Raw genomic sequence first — 16,573 nt, forward strand, 5'->3', positions numbered from 1 at the left:
CCATTTGTCACCAGTCAGTGCACAGAGAAGTAACTCAATCTTGTGATGTTTCCTATCTGGCAGAAGCTTTCTCCTCAAAAGCACTTATTTATTCTCTGCCTGGTGAAAGAAAAAAAGACTAGTGCTAGGCTCCGTGGGATTCAGAATGAAAAGAAAATGTCTTCTCTCTCAGCAATTATGACATCATAAGGTAAATCATTGCAAGACCAGCGATGCAAGAATGGAAAATAAAAACTGCAGTGCCCATTGAGCTTGACATGTAACGTTTTTTATTTTGTGATAAAAATGCTTCCATATAAATTTTGTCTTAACTACTTTTAGAATGAAACTTTGAAAATTAAAAACAAATTGTGCATTTTCCTTACTATGTATAGTCAGGAATATGCAGTCATTTTACTGGTTATGGGTTTCTCATACAAACAGATATCGTATCACTTTTATGAGAAATGTACACAAGGAAGAAGCCACAGTACCAAGCAGTTATGAATGGGAGCCTCAGGGCATATAAACTTGTCCTCTCAAACAGTCATTATACATTCAGTATATTAGTTAAGGCCAAAATCCCAAAACCACCTGCCAACAGAACATTACACCTTTGGTTCTTTTTTATGCAAGAATTATGAACTAGCAAATTTAATAAGATGATATAATGGACTTGTGCATCATAGCTGACTGCTTACATAAAATCTTTAGTTCTCAGTCTTTCTTTCCCTCAAATCTCTTCCTCCCTTACCAATATGTAGGTCAGAAAATGACACTTACTTAACACAAAAGAAACAAACAAATAAAAAACATATCCCCAAAGGCAGACAGAAGAGTAATCAAAGGAAGAATTCATAAAGATAAAACAAGAATGTGCGGGGCACAGAGGGTGACCTATACCTGGCATAAAAGTTGTATCCCATACGAACTTAGTCTCCAATTCAGCACCCATGTGAGAAAGTGATTCTCCATCTTACCTTCTCTTTTACTAGGTACTATACAACTCAAGTGTTCTCACAATCTAAGCAACTGATAAATTTTGGAAAGGCAGTGTCTTCCTCCTCATCACTGAAGCCTGTTGTCTGTAATGGCAGCTTTCACGTTCATTTCCCCAAAACCCAAAGAGGAACAAGCAAGTTAGGCCTACAGTGTGCCTGCAGATGGAGGAGGCTACAAGGGATCAAGCTATTGGATCAGAGGCTGACACTCTGAGGAAGAGGGGCTGGAACGGGATGACGGAGAAGTGCAGATGTGTGGGGTCCACAGTGATCCATGTAGATAGGTTCTCCCCACCTGTGAATCAACAAATGGGTCCAAGGATAAAGAGTCACCATTTAGAATGATAAAATACTACATGCTATGAAAGGGGCTGGTAGAGTTGCCACGTGAGAGAATAAAATACAAATGAACAAACAATCTGCTTATATCAGGGAAAAACAAAAATTTTTTTTAATTCAATGAACTGGGGCAGGACTGGCAAAATCCTTTGTACAATTCCACGCGAACAGACACACAGGGTTTCCATACGAAGTCACAGACAGATAAATCAGGTAAATGGGAAGAACTGATGAATACTCCCAGACAAGGCAGGAATGAAAACTATCGAAACCAACACGGAGTAGGCAGACCACCTATTAATATCTACAGAACGTCCCCAGAAGAACTAATTTTCCATGTGTCATGACATCATAGCACCGGGCGGAAGTAACAGTGTGGAGACAGGACCAGTTGTTAGCTGACTCAGGGAGAAGAGGAAGAAAAGTATTTTTCTCCTCTTTCTAGTGTTGGCTAGAATGCTTCATCCTTGACAGAGGGTCAGAAAAGTTGCCAACGCCACAAATACAGGAAGCAGACTCAGGTGAGATACAATCACAATCTGAACAGGAGGAGGACAAGACGGTGAGTCTGTAATTGTCCATTATCATCTAGAAGGTGACTCTATGAAAGGAAAAGGTCCCTGATAAGTGTCCACACTAGTTCCCTAACAGAGAATCTCATGATTGCTTGAAAGGAAAAGAAATGGTAGCAAAAAATAGCAAAGGCTACCTCACAGTTCCTCCCCTTCCAACCTTCTTGTAAGCCAACATTCTATTTCCCACACTCGAACACAGAAAACCCACGTGTTCAGTGAGAACCTACTGGGTGCACCAGTAATCAGACCCCACAGTATGGAGGGAAGCTGGGTGCAGGGGCCCGGGATCAGAAGGAGTGTCAGGAAGTAGAGACTACAGCCATCTGACTAGCGAAAGACGACTGTCACAGGGGGCCCTTGAGCGGAGGAAATTTCACTTCTAAACAGCGAGGGAATATCGTTTGACACATTTTCTTCTTGGAGATATGTGGAGGGGAAGGCTCAACAGCTAAGATGATCTTCATCTGCTGGATGTGTGAGTGAAGCAGGCCGAGCGTTCTAATATCAGGGAACAAATGTGTTTCACACTGGCAGTCAATGGAATGCTTGGCAGGGACGGGTCAGTGGGTAACCACTCCTTGCATGAGTTACCTTATCTCTTGGTCATTCCAACATTCCAAACCTTTGTCTGTTTGGGTCTTTGAAGGGCTCATATTACCTACACTGCCAAGGATAAACCTTCACACTTACTAGGCCCACAAATGGAAAAAACAACAGATTCTTACTCTTCTTCCTGGTAAGGTTTGTAGGAATCCTGTATGCAGGCAAGAGAATTCAGGGGCAGCCTCTTGAAGGGGGTCCTGGTCCCCTAAATGGGTTCAAAGAAAAATATTTTGCTCCCCTTCTTATTTTAGGAATGATATTATGTAGGAGAATGCACTACGTCCATTTTCTAAAGAAACATACTTGAAAGTTTTCTGCTGAGAACCATAAAAGTAAACCCCGTGAGACTCCTAGGGACACTGGGAAAAGAAGGCTGCAGGTGCTTTCCAGAGCAGGAATGATTAAAAGCACAAAGATCCTGCCCTATAACATGCAGGTGGGGTTCCAGCCACAGAGAGGTGCAACAATTACAGCACCAAGTGAAGTCGAAAGACTTTCCAAGGATGAGAATAGAAGATGGGTCAACTCCGGCAGAATTCCAGGGCACAATTCCCAATAGGACTCTACCATAGAATCTTCTCATGGATATAGCAATAGCCCCCAAGGCTGAAAATACAGTCCAAGCTGCAAGAATGTCTACAACAGGCATCAATCTTGCTGCCCACACTGAAGAGAGGAAACACGGTCCCAAGTCTTGTATTCATCTTGCAATTCCTGGGCTTGATGGGCAAGAGATTACAAGGAGCCTTGTCCTTTCCCGGCTCCCAAAACCCTGCAGATACACAGTGAAGCTAATAAAATTGCTTCCTTTGCATCATCTACAAGATAAGAGCATCTCCTCTCCCCTGCCTCCGGAAGCTGGTTCCAGAGATTTCTTCATTTCTCTCCCGGACGACCTTCATTTGCTCCTCAGCAGCATTTACGATAGGAGTTCTGTCCCTACGCTGGAGGCAGAGTGTTTCATGCATAGACCTGCATGTTGCTGCGTGGTGGCTCAGACATGTGTGCCCCAGGTCCCCGCTGACCTCCTCCAGCACCCCCAGGAGTGGGGCTGGTGGTCACATCTGACCAGTCAGAAGCAGAGTGGGGGGATGAACTTGACCACTGGTCAGGAGACTCTGGGGATGGTGTCAGGTAGGGATGCTCACCCTGGAGGTGACCACTGTGACTGGGCGTTCTCTCAGCAGCATTGGAGGAAGCATAGCTATGCTGTGAAGGGGGTGTGGGATACTTGCCCACAGAGGCTGGAAAGGGATGGTAGGCTGGGAGAATGGTCTGAGCAACCTGCCCTTCCTGCTGGGGCATCATGGCAGTGGGAAAAGCCATACTGGGCAAACGAGCCATTTCTGGAATCTGATACATGGTGGGCAGGGTGCCTGCAACAGCTGGAGGGCAGCTGGATGGAGGCTGGGCAGCCCCGGCTGGTTGGGCAATGCTGCCTTTGGGGATTAGCTGGAAAGTCACGATGGGGGGCAAGGGCTCTCGAGGGGCAGGTAAATGCTTCCCTTCAGGCGGCCTGCTCTGGGGAGTTATGCCAGGGTGAGTGCCCTCAGCTGGAGCCAGGACCATACTAAACATCTCGTTGTACTGGGTCTCACTCACCTCCACACGGTTCATCCAGTCCGCTGGGACAGTGACTGGATGTAGCCTACCCAAGCTCCCCGCACTGCCACTGCCTGGGGGGACAATGTGGTGGTGTGACAGCAGCTGGCTCACTGAGGGAAGCACAGTGTTGGCCCCGTGAGCCAAGGGCTGCATCTCATGAAGGTTAGAGAAAGACAGTGCATGCTGTGCATGGACTGGGGCAGGGGGGGCAGCAGTGGCCAACACAGGGTTGGGTGAGGCCTGTAAGATTCCGGGGGATGTAATCATCGGAGAGGATGTGGTATCAGAAACATACGTGTGAGGAGATTCTAGGGAATCAACGGGGGACAGAGTCACTGAGCTCTCAGACAACTGGCCCTTGTCACTCAGAGACTTCTTCCTCCTACTCCCCTTGGCATCCTTGGCCTCCTTGGCAAGGTTAGGGAGGCTACAGGGCACAACACTCTTGGCATTGGGCCGTCTGGACTTCTTGCCCGTCGGGGTGTGCTTCAGACTGAGAAAAGATCTGTTGGGTCCACAGATGACAGGTGAGAGAGCAGAAGTCAGCACGGTGCCTGGAGGGCTCGGGGTCACATTGTACTCATCCAGCAGGCGTACAATGTCATGGTGCATGCGGTCCCGGGCCACGTCCCGGGGAAGACGATCCATGTGGTCTGTGATGTCCCGATTGGCAAAATGGTCTAACAGGATCTTGGCTGCTTCATAGCTCCCCTCCCGGGCAGCGAGAAACAGAGGGGTCTCTTCCTACGGAAAAGGCCCACACAGAGCACATTTTAATAACACTCTTGAGAATACAGCAGTGTTTCTCAATCTGTTTGTTCTCATCCCTTTAGACATTTTTTCCTAACTTCCTCCCCGCATGAAATTTTAATATCGCAGATAAAGTGTATAACTACCTACGCACTGAATGGATATCTGGACTTTATACATAAAGAAAGTTAAGACTATTTGACCCCTCCCCAAGAACCAATTTTGCCCCATTGAGTGCTACATCTCCTTAGTGGGGAACGTGTGAGATAAAGCATGTCCCCAAGCCAGAAATTCACTTAGAAGAGCACTGAGCTTATCAAAATAGGGTTCTAAAAGGAATAACAGGTAGAAATAAGAAAGGTATGAGGGGAAGAACCTAAAGCATTTATAGAACTGGGAAAAATAAGGGAAAGTAAAAGAAAGAAGAGACAAAACATCCAAGAGAAAGAACTAACAGAAGGGAAAAGAGGAAATGAATGAGAGAAGATAAGGTGAGCAAGAGAGGGGAAACATGACATAAAACTCAGAGGAAGAAAAGCAAACAGGAAAGCATCATGGTGCCCAAGAACAGGGGGGAAAAAAGTATCAAGAAAACAAATAAGAACAAACAAGTGAAAAGGAAGTGAGTGTGAACAGAATGAAGACCAGGAGAAAGGGACATGTCAAAGAAGAGAAAGGCAGAAAGGGCTACACCAAAGTTACTGACAGGAGAGCCTGATGCAGACTGAGTACTGAGTAGGCAGAGGGTCAATCCTGACACTTCCCTGGTTAAGCCCAATACAAGCACTCCAGCTCTCTGGACCAAGTTCCAATCTGCTTCCATCTTTGTCTATCCTTATCACAAGAGGAGCTACAGGAGAAAAGCGAAGGCCTTATAATCTGAGGCACTGCTGTGCCTGCCCTCCAGCTCAGAGCCCAGACTGTACCTTGTTGTCCTGCATGTCTCGGTTGGCCCCATTTTTCAACAGCAAAAGGGTCGCCTCCACATTATTCACAGCAGCTGCCCAGTGAAGAGCAGATTTTCCTGCAGGAAAAAAACATTTTTAGGGCTTCCCTGGTGGTGCAGTGGTTAAGAATCTGCCTGCCAACGCGGGAGACACGGGTTCAAGCCCTGGTCTGGGAAGATCCCACACGCTGCAGAGCAACTAAGTCCGTGCGCCACAACAACTGAGGCTGCGCTCTAGAGCTCGCGAGCCACAACTACTGAAGCCCGCACGTCTAGAGCCCGTGCTCCGCAATAAGAGAAGCCACCGCAATGAGAAGCCCGCACACCCGCTCGCTGCAACTAGAGAAAGCCCGCGTGCAGCAACAAAGACCCAACGCAGCCAAAATTAAAATTAAAAACAAAACAGAACAAACAAAACATTTTTATAAGCAGACAGAGCAGAAGGACACGTCCTACTCCTACTATCGGGAAGCATCAGGATTTGTACAAGGAAACCTTGAACTTCTCAGACGGCAGTAGGAAGCCAGTTCTCTCTGGGGGCCCATAGGAAAAACCCAAGTATTATATTAATTTTCCCCTATTCTAGAAATACTTCAGTACAGGCTGCCTTGCCTCCAGAAGACCTCTGAGTAAAAGGATCATCTGTCTATGGTACCACATCCCTCACATGGCAGAATCTACCCTGTCGCACACTGAAGGCAATAACCTACTGATTTATTACATGCCAGAATGCATAGTTAGAATATCTCACAACCCTCACCTCCACAATGAAGTTGGCTCTCACATCCTCATACCAAGAGTGGTATGCCTGGGAACGTACACAGGGTAACCTTCCATAGACCTGCTTTGAGATCTGAGAACCCTCACCAAAAATCCCTTCCCAGCTTCATCTACGGACCTCCCACTGTCTCAGATCTCTGAACTCAATATGGTAAAAGGAAGAATGAGTGACTGAATGAATCTTCAGTGGATTCGGATTTGGGACAGCTCATTAAGGATCGTGCAACCATCTTCCTCAGAGGCTTGCTTTGCAGGTGGGAATCTGAATCCCTGCTTCTCATCCCTACCGTGGTCGTCCACTGCATTCACATCGGCTTGGCAGTTGATCAACTCCGCCACCATTCCCTCCACAGCTAGGCGGGCAGCCAGGATCAGGGGTGTCGTGCCATCATTCATCCTGGCATCTAGATCAGTTACTCGGTTGCGGATCAGTATCTAGAACACGAGAAAGCACAGAAAAGAGAGTCACCTGGATACAAAAAATAATGAAGCTAAGATAAGAAATAACAGCATCAGAGCTGAGGCTACACTGTAAGTCCCTGGAGTACAGGGAATGTCCTGTTATCTTTGTGCCCACGGTTCTACCATGGTCAGTCAGTAAATATTTGTTGAATGCATGAATGAAGAAGTAAACGGATGAACGAAAATACAAGTAGGTGCTCAAGCTTTACAATGGCTATGTAAACTAATGTACTTCTACTTTCTAAAGCAAAAAGAGGGATGTGGGAAAATACCACAACCTCAGTTATGGTGTATAGGTTAAGATGATACAGCATGCCTCCAATTTCCTCATCAGGGTAGAATAATAGGGCATCAGGTATACATTATGAACTCATGTCAAGAAGCCCGCCAAGGAGCAGCTGGAAGCCCATATGGTCAGATATATCTAGAGGGAGAAGCTGACACTAGTCAGAGGCTTCATAACAGGTATCACTCCCATCTGAGCTTTTCATATGGGAGGCATTCTGCCACGCTAAGCAGTGATTAACAATCAGAAGACTGGTGTTATCTGCTGTTGGCTCTATTGTTTCCTGGCCGTAAATGGTCAAGTCTGTTTGCCTGCCTCCCTTTTCCTTCTTTTCCTTTTCCTTTCCAGCAAGCAGGACTCCATCATCTGCCTTATTCTCTCAAAGAGTCATCGAACAAATGCAATGGGATATTAAGTGCCTTAATAAAGGGAAAATATACTAGATCCATAAGGAACCAACTCTTTACATGTTCTTTACCTGGAAGACACCTTGGGCATCGGCTGCCACGGCGGCATGGAGAGGGCAGCGGCCCATGTTGTCCTGGGCATTGGCATCGGCACCTGCATCCAGGAGGCGCTTGGCAGCGTCAGCCCTCGAGTAGCGGGCTGCAAGATGCAGGGCCATCTCACCAGTCCGGTCTGTCTGGGCTTGGAGGCTGGCACCCTGGTAGACCAAGTCTGTGATGATGTTGGCGGAAGAGTCCTCTGCATCTTCATCTTCATCACTCATATCTGAGCTGCCTCCTCGAAGAGAAGCCAGCATCAGTGGGGTGCACCCATCTAGAGGAAGGGAAAATTCCAGAAAGTATTCGAGGAGGGGAAGGACATTAATGTTCAATTAACCCTATTGTTGTTCAATGTGAAGGAAATTATTCTTTTGTGAAAAAACTCTGTGATTCTTGTGGTAATTGGCAATTGACTTTTCCTGGATAACATCCTTTCTGTAAAGAGCAGCTATTCTCTACGTTAAATAAGCTTTCCTGTTCAAGTTCCTAAGTGCTATGTTATTCTAAATTGGACAACTTTTAAAAATATCCAGTATTAATAAACTATGTGCACTAAGGTACGAACTAAACAAACTCTCTATCCCTCTGCTTTGGAATATTATTTTTTTGTCCTACTAAAATCTATCCCAAATAATCAGCCTGTTTGCTGTCGAGCATGCTGTATGTGAAGCAATGAGAAATCCTTCCCTCTTTTCTCATATAAATTCATAATTTCTGCAAGCCTGTGTTCCTTAAACATTCATTTCCTCAAGCTGATTTCCAATCTGTGAAGTCAGAAGGGAGCGTATCACCAAGTGGGACAAACACAGGGATAAGGTGGAAGCCAGGGCAGGCATGCGCAACGAGAAAGGGGAGGCTTGCAGGTGCTGACCTGGGCCGCGGACGTTCACATCCAGCACATCCACCTCCTGCTCTGCCTGCGGAGGAGTGAGAGCCAACGATGGTGTCCTACGGATATCTGCAGCTTCAAGGTGCTGCTGTGTCCACGGCCGTCGGTCGATGGGATCATCTTCTTCTGAGAGTAAAGCCTCATCTTCAGCCTGAAAGGAGAAGACAACTCTCCCTAACAATCTGGCCCACGCCAGGAGCTGCAGACAAGGAGCTAGTCCAGAGTCTCCCATCACTTCTAATCTCCCACCCAGTATTCTCTGTCCTCCTATCGAATCTTCCAGATGATTATCCACATTGGCTTCCCACTGCTCTCATGATGTGGTTCCTGTTTACCTCTCCTGCATCATCTGTACCACTCCCCTAACCTCCCCAATCCCACACTCTAGGCTTCAGCCTTACTACGTCACCTATATTACCTACCTAACATGCCATCTACAGATCCCCAAAGCACCATTTTCCCGCTTCTGGGCTTTTGCCTATGTTGTTCCTTCAGCCTGCCATGGTCTCTCCCAATTCTTTGTCTGACTAACTCCTGTCTACCCTTTAAGTAGAAAGTAGACTCTAATTCCTCTTGTCGGTCCTACAGAGCACCCTCTGCTCACTCTCCTTAACTGAGCACGTGTTAAGTATTTACATGGCACTACATGGCACTTTCTACTGCTACCTGAAAGGTTCCTCACAACAGGGAACAAGCCTTGCTCAAGGTTGTCTGCTTGTACCCTGTATTTAACCCAGTGCCCAGCACAGAGCAAGGCTTCAGGAAGTATTTATTGAATATTATTATTATAATTTTAAAACCAGCTGCCCTTTATGAAGTATTTAGTATGTGACAGAAAATAGGGAAGGCAATTTACACGTATTGCTGTATTTAATCCACACAACAACTCATAGAGGAAAGAATTATTACTATTTTCCCTATCTTATGGATTAAGGTAATTAAATACAAAGAGGTTAAGTAATGTGCCAGAGTTTTGGACTTGAATCCAGTTCTGACTATAGCTAAAGCAATGTTCTTAACCATCATGGTGTACTTCATGCCTGTACTCCTCAAGCATTTGTCTCCTCAAGCTGATTTAGACTATCCTTGGATACATGCATATCCCAGCCATGTATATCTATGGGTGAATGGTCTCCTTTTTCAGGTCAGACTCAGCCCAATGTTTACCTCTTACTTCTATACGGCTTTAGTTTCCAGGGCTCAAGCTTTGAAGCCTCCGAACTCAGTGGTCATTGGCTCTCTTCCACTGATTAGTTCCACCTTCCCTTCCAGAAGGAGAAGTACCCAGAGAGGATAAGGGAGAGATCTAGCCATGAAGGAAATTGCTATTTACACACAGCAGTCCTTATTCAAGTACCATCAGCATGACACTTGAGGAAGGAAGCATGTTTGTTTTATTATTGTTAAAGAGTTCTTTTTGAAAAACTTACACAGGTAACCCAAGGCCATCAGTGACCTAAAGATTCCTGCTTTTTCAGACAACGTAGGATAGCCTCTGCCTGGCCAACATGTAAAGAATATCACCCTTTCCTCCCATTCATGACACTCTAGATACCAAAGGACAGAAATATGAAATGTGAGCAGCTAATGGATAACAATGGTGGTTCTACCATGGCTAGCTTACCTTGGCTTTCTTTGGCTGGGGCCCTTCATCGTTGACCCAATGTTCACTTGTTCCAGAACCAATTAGGTTAGCCTCTGAGACTTGCACTGAGAGATTTCTGATGTGACGGAATTATGAAGGTGTAAAATAAGGGCAGATGTTATATCATAAACGAACAAAGAAGTTTTCAATACTTTTTCTACCATCACACACTCTCATGGCTATAGTCAGACTTTCAGGGCCTTTGGCCCAGGAAAAAATGGGCAATATTACCTCCCATTGCCTGAGGAAATATCCTTTCCTTTCCCACTAATCAAGAGCTGACAACAAAAGTGTGCCTGCCTCATCACAGAAGCTGAGGACCACTGTGATTATATGTACAGAACTGAAGCATCCAGACACTTATTTTATAGTCACTCAGTAGGCATCGAGAATCATGGTCAAGCGTAATAACACAGCATGGCCAGAGCTCAGAATATAAAATCATGATTCAACAAGATCTGATTTTCCTCTTATCCATGCTCATTATTACTGTGAAGGGTAGCTTGTTGGCAGACTCCCTTACTTCAGCCCCACAGCATCCTGTCCCACTGGCTCACGACGTTTGTGATTGCTGGAGTCACGGCGAAGGGTGAAGCCTTCAGGCAGCCAGAGGGAGCCATGCTTACGCTTTCGTTTTGCCATGATCACCCCCAGCAGGATAATAAACAAGACAATAACAACAGCAACAGCAAGTAGATAGATAAGCTGGGTGCGTTTTGGGGTCAGGGATTCACCTGAAAGTGCAGAGAGACAGGGAAAAGTGATGAATAAAACATCCACCTCTCAGTATTCCCCCTACATTCCTTCAGAGAACAACTCTGACCTCACCAGCCCTGAGAGATAGAGAGCCGCACATTGTAAACCATGCCTTGTTCTTTCTGCCCGCAAGTGACACCTTTCTCCCCATACTTTCCCCTTAATTCCAGTGCTACTCACTGACAACAGACACAAGAGGGTACGACAGGGTCCCCTGGATGGCGTGAGACGCCAGAAGAGCTGCTGCCGCATCCGTATTCTTGAAGCACTGGTCTGAGTCTTGGACACACTGGCGGTTGTCAATTTCCAGGAATACCTGAGAGCTGTGGGAAGCCGAGGGGAAAGAGGTAGAAGGGAAATGGGGAGAAAACGGAAGGGTGTCAGTCCAGGAATCTGAGTTGGAGAGGCTGACACGAGCCTTCTTCCTCACCCTCAGCCTCAGGCTCTCCACCTCTGGATGCTGCCTCCAGAAAGATCTCGGAAATTAAGACGCTGTCCATCTAGATCCTAAACATTCATTCTCACTTGGGAGATGTCTCGCTATCCTTGGTCTGGCTGGGTCTAAGCGTTCCGACTTAGGCAACATAAGACAAAGTGAGAAAATGGGGTGAAGCTGTCTTTGGTGGGCTTCTCCTACCCGTTCCAACGTACTCAAAGGTACATAGAGCCACTCTAAAAATACACCCCTGCCCCTTGTTTTTGTTCCTTACTCTCCTTTGTCTCTGCATCTGTACTTCAGCTAGCTATTGAATTGAACACTGTGAGATATACTAACCATGTGGTGTGTGAATGACAGAACATCTGCAGAACGTCACCACTGTCAAAGAGACATAAATGAAGGGCCTTGAAGAGAAGGCCAGGATTAATACAAAGAGGAGTCATTACTAGAGGGATTTAAGGTAACTCTGGCAAACGGTTAGAGATTCTAGCACTTGAGGAGGCCATCCTGACATCCTGCCCCCCACTTGCTCCAGCCCATTTTTCAGGATCCCCCAATCAAGGCAAACCTTTAGCACTAACGGTAAATACTGGGATCATGGGCTTGTGTTACTTGGTTTGGCTGTTCTTTTTCTGACCTTTCATTTTTATAGGTGCAGTTACGACTTCTGTGTACCAAAGTGCTCAGCTTGATAAAATTAAGCTTTAAGAAGTTCAGAAATTAAAAACTTACCCAGCCACTTCCTGTTCTTGATCGCCTGGAAGGGACCTGCGTGTCAATCTCTGCTTCTTCATGGCAGCTGACTTTTCACCATAATAGGGGTAGACCATAAGGTCCCCCTGGGCATCCCGTTTGATGCGTAGGTTGGTGTGGAGCAGGGTGCCCAGTGCCCGCAAGAAGCTGCGAGCATCCTGGAGCAGCTGTTCAGGTGGCATCAGCACCACAATTACCAGGGTACCCTCTGCCAGGTTTTCTGGCCGGTCAGCAGCACAGTCCAGCCCATCCCAGCCACACTCCTCACTGTTGCATCCCTGGTCACAATGGTTGTCTTTGAAGTGGTCTGCACAGTATTTGTCATATCTAGGCAGGGGGAGTCAGAGGAGGAAGAGGACAAGGTAAGGGTCTCAGACCAGACCGGAGCTCAATTTGATTTCCCCTTGGAACTAATGTGGATTTTCCTACCCATTTTCTATGGCTCAGATTAGATCCCGAATGTCCCATGAAGCCTTCTGTGACTCTCCTATCCCTGCCTTCTTAGAGTATATATAGTCTACACCCCTTAGTGTCAGTGAGTGCTCTCTGAATGAGAAACAAAACGGTACTCACTACACTCACGGGCCCCCAGGCAGCTCACAATCTTGTTAAACCAGATTTGTAAACAAATCTGGAACAAAAATCTACTTGGTTCATGCTTCCTTTATTTTTTTTTTTATCCATTGCCTCTAGGCTTTCAGAAGTAAAACATGACTCTAGAGAATGCTTCCAGAAACTGGATAGTAGCCCTGTACCATCAAGAGATGCTGTACAGTGGACCATGTTGATATGGCCCAATTCTTTTCTAATCAAGATTGAATCCCAGCCCTGGAAGGTATAGATGGGGAGCAGTGTGTCCCACACAGGATACCAGATCTAATTTGTACAGTATCTTTCAAACACTGGGAAAAGGAAATTGAATCCCAAAGCCCGGTGATGCAAAAATCATTTTATTTCCACTCTCCTCTCCTCCCCCACTCCCATCCCTTGATGGTTCCACCATCTAGTACAACTTGTGCCACTCTAGCTCAGGTCAGGAGTAGCTGTTTGTGCTTTGGCAAGTTCTTGAACCTTCTAGGTCTCAGTTCCCTCACCTGTGAAAGGCCATTAACAATACCTATGCCTCACAAGGTTGGTGAAAATTAATCAGAGTTAAACTAAATGGGATGACTAAATGGAAAGTCATTAGGTAACCCACAGAGCCCCCTATAACTGCAACAATGAAGACCTGGAGGGTTAAGTTGCCTAAGCTAGCTTATGCTTCCTGATAAACCTGATGGGGAAACCCTGTCTTAGGGAAAGGAATGGGGCAAATAGAGAGAGGTACAGACCTTTCCATCCATCCTGCAGGCAGGTTATGTGAGAGGCTGCCTGAGAGTGGGTAACAACACTTCCAAAAGTTATTTCCCCCAGGAGGTTGTGAGAGCAGCAGGCGAGGAAGCAGAGACAGGCAGAGAGAGGGCGGTTGTGCAGTGAGCATTCCTGCCCCTCTGTCAGCAAGGGAGAGCACAGGGCAGCGTGCGCTGGGACAAGGCTGACACCAGGAAGGAGAGGGCCCCAGGGCACCAGTCCGAAAAGCAGAGGCAGCTTGGGCTGAAGCACTGGAGTGGTTAGGAGCAACAACAAGAAACCGAGGTATGTTAGTGACAGTGTCCCTCAGTTCTGGGGACCCTGGATGCTTACTTGCACGTCTTGCTATTCCTCTGGCATTCAAAGTTGTCAAACAGGCACTCAGCCGTGTTGCACAGCTCATCACACTGGTTGTTGATGTAATCCCAGCAGGGAAGCGGGGAGGAGCAGTTGGCCCAGGGGTTCTCCATGGTGAGGGAACAGTCACCCCCATCCCACTGGCAGGCATGGCTGTTGCAGGCCTCATCGCAGACGCCATCCCGAGCTTTGTCGGCACAATACTGGCTCAGACAGGTGGCAGGAGGGGTGCTGGTGGGAGCTGTGTAGAATTCACAGTGGCTGCCCCAGAACGGTGGGGAACACTTGCAAGAGTAATAAGGAGGCTGGCGCTGAGGGTAGCAGCTGCCCCCGTGCTGGCAGGGGCTACTGGCACAGCCTGAGTCGCAGTCCTGGGGGTTGGGGCAGAAGCAGCGGGGTCCTGAGGCTGTGTGCACACACTGCTCCCCTCTCCTACACTTCACCTGTCCACAGCTGCTCTGGCATCTCGCCCCAGAGAATCCCTGTGGAAATCAGTGAACAAATGAGAATGGCAGGCTGACTCCTGAGGGCATGCCCCATTTTCCCTCCCAATCCCCTCTCTGCCACACCTCTAGGGAGGTAAAGACTAGACCCTTGGCTAAGATCCCTCCGTGTAGCCTCCTGGACCAAGTTCTAGGAAGAGACCTCTTCAAGTCAACCTATAGGTTAGGGCTGGCGGTTCCATAGGATGAACATAGAATTTTCTCACTCTAAGAGCTCAGTTCTAGAAATGAAGTCAACAGTTCATGGTAGGATAAGAGTCAGGTGACACCGTATCTATTAGCACCTTTCCTAAGCATCATTAGATCACTCATACAGTGACTTTATAGGGGAAAAACCTCACTTCAGAGTATTAGGTGTCTGAAAACCTTTCCTATGCCATTTCGTTCCTGGCCTTCTCGCTCAGTCCAGGCCAAGGTTACTGGACAGGTTTCCTTCGGTATCTATCCACACGTAGTGATCTGTGTTAGAGAGGTGTTAGCCTCTGGCAGTAGCAAAAGTGTTTGCACAGCAAATGGCTAACGTTAGGCTTCCTTCTAGTTGAAGAAGTAGCCTGCTCTCAAATAGTCCCTGCCAAGGAATGTGAGCAGGGTGGTATTTCCAACTAACTCTCTCCCCATCTGGGCAGTAAGACTACCCTCCAGCACAAGACCCAGAAGCCAGAGACACCAGCCCTGATTTCAAGGGAACATTCCATTGCCCTTGGTGCTTCTGAAGATTGACAGTCACAGATCAGGGAGCTCACTGTTTCTGGAAGTATTTTAACAGTTCTAAATGGAAAACTGAAGCACTTGCTCCGAAAGAGGCTAAAATTAAGAAACGTCCCCACCAAGATAGTTCCCCACAGAGCTCGGAAACACCAGGTTTAATCTCAGCTTCGTCACAGACTGTGTGGAAGAGAGCATCCTCCTTCAATAGGCAACACGGCACTCACCGGGGGACAACGACAAATGAAACCATCAGGCATGTTGCTGGCCACAGCACAAGTCCCTCCGTTCAGGCAAGGCATCTGGGGACACACATCGACGAACGTTTCACAGTGACGACCTCAGAGTAGAAAATGAAAGGGTGTTTTAAAAGCCAGAAGTAGTAACTGCAAGTTACAGAACAGAACACTCCTGGGATGTGGGCCAGTCAAAGGATTGGAGAAGGAGGGAGAGGTATGAGAATTAAGTTCTAATCCTAAGGGAACAAAAGAGGATGAGGAAGGCACTCATTGGATCTCAACATGCGTGGCCCATCACCGACTCAGGGCAGTTCCCTCATCTGTTTTATCTACAGTAATAAGCACAAATGGCACACATACGTGCCTGAATCGACTCACAAAACAAGATTTTTTTTTTAAAAAATGACTAATCCCTCCAAAAACAAAAAGGAAAATGACATCTAAGCTTTTTTTGAAGGCACTTTAGCTTTCATGAGTCAAAAGAAGCATTTAGCAAAAGTGTTCACTGCATTTTAACACCGTCTATTTCAAAAGAGAGGCTACACCAGACCAATACATCTAAATGGTGATTAACATATACACACTACTATATATAAAATAGATAATTAATAAGGACCCTACTGTATAGCACAGGACACTCTCTACTCAATACTCTGTAATGACCTATACGGGAAAAGAATCTAAAAAAGAGCGTATATATGTATATGTATAACTGATTCACTTTGCTGTACAGCAGAAAGTAACACAACGTTGTAAATCAACTATACTACGAAAAAAATTAAAAGAAAAAAGCTAAGAAAAAGGGTGATTTGCAGTTTATAGCGAATTTTCATCAGTGACGTCCTCTTTTCAATCATTTTCTAGCCTTTCTGTAACCTGATTGGCACTGTTTCCAAACACAGCTTAATATTCCCAGAGTTAATGATCTCTAGGCACAGTTCAGTTCTAAAACAGAAGCTATCCTGAGCCCACTGTTCCATGACAAACTGAACTAAGCAAATGAAATCATGGGGGCGGGGGGCACATGGGGCAAGGATTCAGGCCCCATCTGGCCTTCAGGCACTTGGAAGGGAAGAGATGGCTTTAAAAATTAAAATGAAACTAA

At 46.5% G+C, this 16,573-nt stretch overlaps 1 protein-coding gene across 2 annotated transcripts in view; it reads right to left on the reverse strand.

Moving 5' to 3' along the window:
• Positions 1-246: 246 nt before the first annotated feature.
• NOTCH2 (notch receptor 2) overlaps positions 247-16,573 on the reverse strand; it is a 176,553-nt gene continuing 160,226 nt past the window's right edge. Inside the window, exons 24-35 of one of the 2 annotated variants that reach the window (XM_032627818.1) lie at positions 15,457-15,569; positions 13,998-14,503; positions 12,294-12,641; positions 11,898-11,939; positions 11,303-11,445; positions 10,890-11,100; positions 10,346-10,442; positions 8,704-8,872; positions 7,805-8,106; positions 6,866-7,013; positions 5,779-5,876; positions 247-4,846 (exon numbers count right to left, since the gene is read on the reverse strand). In XM_032627818.1, the coding sequence (XP_032483709.1) occupies positions 3,458-4,846; positions 5,779-5,876; positions 6,866-7,013; positions 7,805-8,106; positions 8,704-8,872; positions 10,346-10,442; positions 10,890-11,100; positions 11,303-11,445; positions 11,898-11,939; positions 12,294-12,641; positions 13,998-14,503; positions 15,457-15,569 (3,566 nt within the window). In that variant the 3' untranslated portion in view covers positions 247-3,457. The remainder of the gene's footprint in view (positions 4,847-5,778; positions 5,877-6,865; positions 7,014-7,804; positions 8,107-8,703; positions 8,873-10,345; positions 10,443-10,889; positions 11,101-11,302; positions 11,446-11,897; positions 11,940-12,293; positions 12,642-13,997; positions 14,504-15,456; positions 15,570-16,573) is intronic. The other variant, XM_032627827.1, reaches the window with a different exon arrangement.

Source organism: Phocoena sinus, chromosome 1 (assembly GCF_008692025.1).
Source record: "Phocoena sinus isolate mPhoSin1 chromosome 1, mPhoSin1.pri, whole genome shotgun sequence".
Taxonomy (NCBI): domain Eukaryota; kingdom Metazoa; phylum Chordata; class Mammalia; order Artiodactyla; family Phocoenidae; genus Phocoena; species Phocoena sinus.